The sequence below is a fragment of the Bison bison genome, unplaced genomic scaffold (genome assembly GCF_000754665.1).
Source record: "Bison bison bison isolate TAMUID 2011002044 unplaced genomic scaffold, Bison_UMD1.0 scf7180017864280, whole genome shotgun sequence".
NCBI lineage: Eukaryota > Metazoa > Chordata > Mammalia > Artiodactyla > Bovidae > Bison > Bison bison.
Window position 1 is genome coordinate 1,968,362 of NW_011494852.1, and position 6,979 is coordinate 1,975,340.

Below are 6,979 nucleotides of genomic sequence, written 5' to 3' on the forward strand. Positions count from 1 at the left end.
GACACAAGGGGCCAGGGCTTCCTCTCAGCCAGGCCACTTGCCTGCCATGCTCAGCACCAGGATGAAAGGAAGGGGTGACGGCTCACAAACAGGCCAGCATCCCAGCTGGCCATCCCGTCAGGAACTGAAAGTGCAGCCACCAGCACCCCTGCACAGAGTCCCTGTGTTCCCCAATTCTTTCCCCTCACTCAGCAAAGCCAGGGTGGGCTCAGGAAAGAGCCTCGTCTTTTTGGACTCCTGACAGCACAGAAGGGGCAGCACCGCTGCAGAGGCCCCGGCCAAAGCTGCCTAGACCCATGCAGCCTCAACAGCACCAGTGCCTAAAAATGCCCAGCCTCGGCCCCCAGCCTGCAGAGCCCACCCACCTAAGCTCCCTCTGCCTACCCCCGCCCCACCTCCCTCCTTAAACACACCAGGTACCAATTCCTGGGGTGGCTCAGTGGTAAAGAATCCGCCTGTGATACAGAAGATGTGAGCTCGATCCCTGGGTTGGGAAGCTCCCCTGGAGAAGGAAAATGGCAACTCACTCCAGTATTCTTGCCTGGAAAATCCCAAGGATGGAATAGCCTGGTGGGCTACAGTCCATGGGGTTGCAAAAGAGTCGGACATGACTTAGCAACGAAACAACAACAAAACCAGCTGACACTGCATCCCTGGATCCCTGGAACCTGGAAGGCTCTCAGAAGGGCTAGGCGTCATCTGATCTGGGCTTCCTTGGTGGCTCAAACGGTAAAGAATCCTCCCACAATGCGGGAGATCTGGGTTTGATCCCTGGGTTGGGAAGATCCCCCTGAAGAATGGAATGGCTACCCACTCCAGTATTCTGGCCTGGAGAATTCCATGGACGGAGGAGCCTGGAAGGCTAGTCTGTGGGGTCGAAAAGAGTTGGACGCAACTGAACGACTTTCACTTCATCTTATCCAGAACTTTCTGAGAGACCTAAACTCCCCAGGGCACCTGGACAGGAGTTTTCTGGCCCAAGGGCCGAGCAGTCCAGGTCAAGACAGGAAACTCAACAAGCTACCCTCCCTGGGAGCATGAGCTGCTGCTGCAAAGGAAATCGACAATACTACCTAATCCTGCATGGGCTCAGCCAGAACAGAGAAGGGCAGCCTGGCCAGAGCCCCCAGGCAGGCCGACGGCTGCAGTCATTTATTACTGCAGGGCACCCCAGAATCCAGGGGTATAGAGACATGCCCTTTGATTTCTCATGGCATAAACCAACCCTCAGAGAGAATGTTGGGCTCAGAGCCATCACAGGTGGCTTCTCCCTGCAAGTTCAGCAAAAGCAGCACTAATAAAACATCCCCACCTGGTTTCTGCTGGAGCTTTTGCTAACTGGCATCTGGAATTTAAAAGGCAAAAGCCAGGTCATCTCCAAGTCCAAGTGTAAATAAGGCACATTTTACTGCAGGCAGCCAAGGGCAGGGGCAACGCCCAGGGGAGATAGTAGGGGCTGGCAGATAAAGACTCCAGGGTATCAAAGAGACCCACAGAACAAGCTCTAGCCCTCATGGGCCAGCCCACCCCGTCAACAGCCAGAGCCCAGGAAACAGCCAGTGACCTGCCCCCATGGAAGGTGTGACACTGATGCCCAGGAAAACCTCTCCTGTCCCCCAATTCAGTACCGAGCCACCTCTCCTTTCCCTCAATGGCTACCTGCTGGGTTCTCACCCAAGGGATTAATGCACAGAGTTTAGGGACTCCACTTACTTGAATGGGAAAAAAAAAAAGTTATATCTTTATTTTCTCTAATCTCTCTTTCAAATTAACATTTTATTCAGTTATTAACATAAGCAAAAGCCACAACAGTATCAGCAGTGCAAGAATCTATCAACAGAAATCAGAAGTATTTTCATGTCACCTTATTGATGTCACCATATCTCAAGATTACCACTTTTACTCATAACTACTTCAACATTAAGATTAGACCTGCTGTTTTTACTATTTAAGGTGTTAATAAAGAAGCATATATTACTATACCACAAATTTGTTTCCTAACATCTTAGTAACTGTGTTCCTATATAATTGGTTCTCCTTGTGAAGTGAAGTGAATTTGCTCAGTCGTGCCCGACTCTTTGCGACCCCATGGACAGTAGCCTGCACCAAGCTCCTCCATCCACGGGATTTTCAAGGCAAGAGTACTGAGTGGGTTGCCATTTCCTTCTCCCGGAAATCTTCCCAACCCAGGGATCGAACCCAGGTCTCTTGCATTGTAGACAGACGCTTTACCGTCTGAGCCACCAGGGAAGTCCTCCTCTGTAATTTATTTCATCATGTTGTTGTTGTTGTTTAGTCACTCAGTCATGTCCGACTTTTTGCAACCCCATGGACGACAGCATGCCAGGCTCCTATGTCCATGGGATTTCCCAGGCAAGAATACTGGAGTAGATTGCCATTTCCTTCTCCAGGGGACCTTTCCGACCCAGGGATTGAACCTGCATCTTCTGCATTGGCAGGTGGATTCTTTATCACTGAGCCACCTGGGAATCATGCTGGGAGGGATAAAAAGGTCTCATGGATGCCCATGGGTCCATAGCATGGATAAGAACAACATCCTTGCCCTGTGATGTGACACCACTTCTGAATGGGGCCATGCTGCTAAGCTCCCAGCAAGAGAGGCCAGCCAAGGACCAGCCTAATTCCTCAGCCACAGCCTCCAGCTCAGGCCAGGCACTGAACCCTCTGGCTGACTGACAGCAAGGCTGGCCATCTCACCCTGGCTGAAGGGGCCTCCCAGCAACTGGCCGGCATCTCCCACCCTGCCTACCCTTCTCCTGAGGAGGGTCAGCAGGACTAAGCACACCCAGGGACCTGTGTGGAGGCAGACCAGGCCTCAGACAGGGCCTGGGAGAGCAAAGGGGCCCTCATTGACCAGTCTGCCTCCCACAGACCCACCCCTCACCCCAGCCCCCAAGGTCAGCCCATTGTCTCTTCTCCAAGAGCACAAGGTTCATATCAGGGTGGAGACAGGCTCTGATTCAGAATCTAACTCCTCCAGATACTTGCTCTCCAGAAATGCTGACTCCAGTGTGACCTATGAACCCACAGGGACATATCCAGGACAGCTCACCTGCTGCTCCTCGCTGGGCAAAAGCCTTCTGGGCAGCAGCCCTCCACCCCCAGTGTCACTCACAGAGCTAAAGCTATTCCTTCATCCTGTTCAGAGTTCTGTCCCCACTCCCGCCCACAGCTCCCTTCCTCAATTTCTGAGGGCTCCATGGAACGCAGGATGGCATGCTGGACCAATATAGAGAAATCATTAGGTACCATGTCACCCAGAACCAATCACAAGGCGGTCACGGGGCCCTAGAGACACACACTGAAGTAGTCCCTGGGCTTAAGGATGCCAGCAGAGGCATGAAGGGGAGCAACCCCTCACCTGACCACTATGGGCAGGCATGCAGATGCAGAAAAGCATCCTGCCAGCAGGGAAAAACTGGGATTCTGAAGTTCTGAGAAGGAAGCTTTGACTGGAGGTCCAAATCAGGGAGGCGGTGGGGGGAAGGAGGTCAGGAAAGGCTTCTAGGAGGTACCACCTGAGCTGAGCCTGCAAGTATGAGAACAATATGTGAGAGGAGGAGGGCAGTCCAGGGCCAGCCAGCGAGTGGGCAGAGGGAGGAGGAGAAAGGAAAAAGCCAGGAGGGGTACCGATACAGCAGCTCTGGCTAAAGCCGAGCAGTTTCAACTCTGTCCATGCAAAGCTTGACTCAAGGAGAAGACACCTTCCACCAAGTGTCCTGGGATGGAGGTGGGGGTGTGGAGGTGACTTCACAGCAGACCCTCTGGGGGCTGTGGAACCCTGTCTCAATCTTGAAGTCCTCGCCCAGGCTGGTAGGACAAAGCAGGATCAACCCTGAAACACTCCTCAGAGTAGCAGTTCAAGTTTCCAGTTGAACCTGAGATGCTAGCATAGGGCTTCCACTGCTCCCCAAATCACATGGAGCACAAAAATGCACCTCAGCCTCCTGGCCTCCCGGGGCCCAGGATCTGGAAGGACTCTTGTTGTTTAGTCGTTAAGTCGTGCTCAATTCTTTGAGACCCCATGGACTGCAGCCCACCAGGCTCCATGGGATTTCCCAGGCAAGAATACTGGAGTGGGTTGCTATTTCCTTCTCCAGGACATCTTCCCAATGCAGGGAGCAAATCCACATCTCCTGCATTGGCAGGTGGATTCTTTACCACTGAGCCACCAGGGAAGCTCCATGTTCAGGGAGGACTCTATAGGCAACCAAATTCAACTCCTGGGGAGCCTGTGGCTATGACTCGGTGGCACGGTGCCTCATTATGCCTGATGCTCTGATATGCCCTGAGTATGTCTGGGGGGGGGGGGGGACTATAATGACAGCAGTAAAGCCATTCTTCAAGCCCCCCCAGACATACTAGGACACAGCTTTGCTGGAAACACACTCAAAGCCTCTTCCACCTAAGGAAGTTGCTGGGTTCCAAGTGTCCAGCAGGGCAACCAATACCAGCCTAGGGTGGTTCTTGCCAAGGAGGGCCTGTCAAGCTCTGGAAGCTACCTCTCAGGTCTCCCTGCCAATTACACACCTCTCCAAGACCTCTGTCAGTCAGTTTTTACTGCACATGGCCCAGAGAATCAGCTTTGCTATAAAGGCCTTCTCTCCAGGATTCAGCCAGCTTTAGGCTCATGCCCATCCAATCACCAGCCTGGCTCATTGTACCTTTGGTAGCACAGCAGACCTCAAACCAGCATGGAGCCCTGAACCCAAATGTAGCAACTGGAACTCCCTGTGACCACATGGTAGCCCAGATACAGTGGGAATAGAACCACATCTGGGTGGCCCGCACCTACTGCTCACTCTGCTCTTTAAGACAGGGTCACAGGCTGGGTTCAAGGATCTGACCCTGGATTCCGTGACATTCATGTGAGACTTAGCAAGCACAGTTATCTGCCTGAGGGGTACTCAAGGATTCCGTGACATTCATGTGAGACTTAGCAAGCACAGTTATCTGCCTGAGGGTTACTCAAGGACTAGCACAAATGCCATCCAGGGAGTGAAGCCCACCCACACTCTCCCCTGAGCTCAGAACCCGTGCCCGTCCAAGGCACTCATCAAGACTAGAGGCAGACAGATGGATGACATATACCCAGGTGGTCTGTGAACGCCTAGGGGTAGGCCCAGTACACTTTCTGGAATACAGCAGGGGCCTATTATGTGTTTGATCTGTATGTCCTAAGCTCTCCCAACCTCGGGGGCCAACTAAGGGGGCCATTTTCTGTTGCCATTCTCCCTACCTTCCAAAGAGAGACACCCATTTAGTTCACCAGTTTCCCCACTCTGATCTCAGTTCTGGCCTAGCATCTAGGGCAATGCCTTCGCTCTATCTACCACACCCCTTTCCAGCCCCAGCATCTCCAGGCCCAGGTCTTGCCCTGAACTCACACATAGCTCAGAAGATAGTTATCTAAAAGGCAGATCTGAGCAGATTAAAACCCTTGGAATGTCCCAGTCCCTTAGGACAAAGTCTAGAAAAGCCAGCTAGGATACCATGCCCTCCAGCACAGGGACACACGCCATTGTCCCCTGTCCCTGGAACACTCTCAACCTTTGTTTGGAATGTTCCTTCATCTGGGACACTCCCCAATGCTTCAGTGGGCCCATCTGTCCACACTTTCTTCCACCAAGACAACTCACCATTCTTCTATTGGGCAGAATTTATGAGGCATGTGTGCAAGGCAAATGAGGCCAGGGGTGAAGGAGACAAAGGCCCTGATCTCACACTCTAAACGGAGAGAAGACAAGAACAGGTTCGTTGGTTTTTGTTTTTTTGTTTTTTTTTTTTTAAGGTACTATATTATTTACCAAGTGGTGCTAAGAGTGGAGAAGGCAATGGCACCCACTCCAGTACTCTTGCCTGGAGAATCCCAGGGACGGGGGAGCCTGGTGGGCTGCCGTCTAGGGGGTCACACAGAGTTGGACACGACTGAACTGACTTAGCAGCAGCAGCTAAGAGTGGGAAAAGTACTTCGAGAAGGCTTCTCTGAGGAGGTCCCATCTGGGCCCTGAAGGAAGAGTGGAATTACCTAGCTAGGGGAGAGGATTCCAAGGCCATCTCAAATGCTGCCTCTTCCCCAGATCCCCAGGTCCCCAGCACCCTGGCAACGCGGCCTTCCCATCGGAGTTCCGTGACTGAACGCGAGCGTGGATCCGAGACCCAACTCGGCCGTACAGTGGGGACACCACACACGCGGGTGGGGCCTGAGCGCCACGGCGGCCCTGAAGGCAATGGGCAGCGGCCAGGGAGGGGACTCGCAGCCAGACGCCCAGCGCTCGGAGGACCGACCCGCGCGAAGAAGCGCGCTGCCCACGGCCATACTGCACGCCCGGCGGGTACGCGGCCTGGCAGCGCGGGGCTCTCACCCGCTGTCCAATCGGCAGGCCCAAGGCCCCCGCTCCGCGCCGCCGGCCAAGGGCCAGGGACAGCGGCAGCACTCACCCGGTGGCCGCCGCCATGCTTCCCCAGCTCCAGCGTCACGTGAAATGGGGCGTCAGCTGAGCCCGACCAGGTCCCATTTCAGGGGGGCGGAACTGGATGGGCGGGGCCAGGGCGGGGCTTGATGGGCGGGGCCGAGAGCCCCTGTCCAGTCCCCTCCGGCGAAGCGCTCCCCGCCGACCCGGAGGGGCGGAGCCCTGGAGGAGGCGGAGAATCTGTCTGGTCGCCCGCAGGCGACGGGTGCGGCTGGGGTGCGGACAGAGAGGCCTTTTCAAAGTGGAAGCGGACATACCCAAGGCAGTGAATACCTTGATGCTGCCCTTGACTCGACGTCTCAGCCTGCCCAGGGGGAAAGACACCTTGAGAGAGGAGCCTCTGACCCAGTCTAGTAACGGGCCGAGGTGACAGTGGTTGGCTTAAGAAGGGAAGTGGCTTGAGCAAAGGCCAGGGCAAATGAAGTAACCTAAAAGTTCAGTGTCCAGGAAAGAGGGGAGGTGCAGCCTCAGAGGTGAGCAAGGGT

The 6,979-nt window shown here is 54.4% G+C and overlaps 1 protein-coding gene across 1 annotated transcript in view; it reads right to left on the minus strand.

Moving 5' to 3' along the window:
* Positions 1-6,538, minus strand: part of PEPD (peptidase D) — a 119,790-nt gene extending 113,252 nt beyond the window's left edge. Inside the window, exon 1 of the mRNA XM_010849282.1 lies at positions 6,463-6,538. Coding sequence (XP_010847584.1) covers positions 6,463-6,479 — 17 coding nt within the window. The 5' untranslated portion in view covers positions 6,480-6,538. The remainder of the gene's footprint in view (positions 1-6,462) is intronic.
* Between the last annotated feature and the right edge of the window lie 441 nt (positions 6,539-6,979).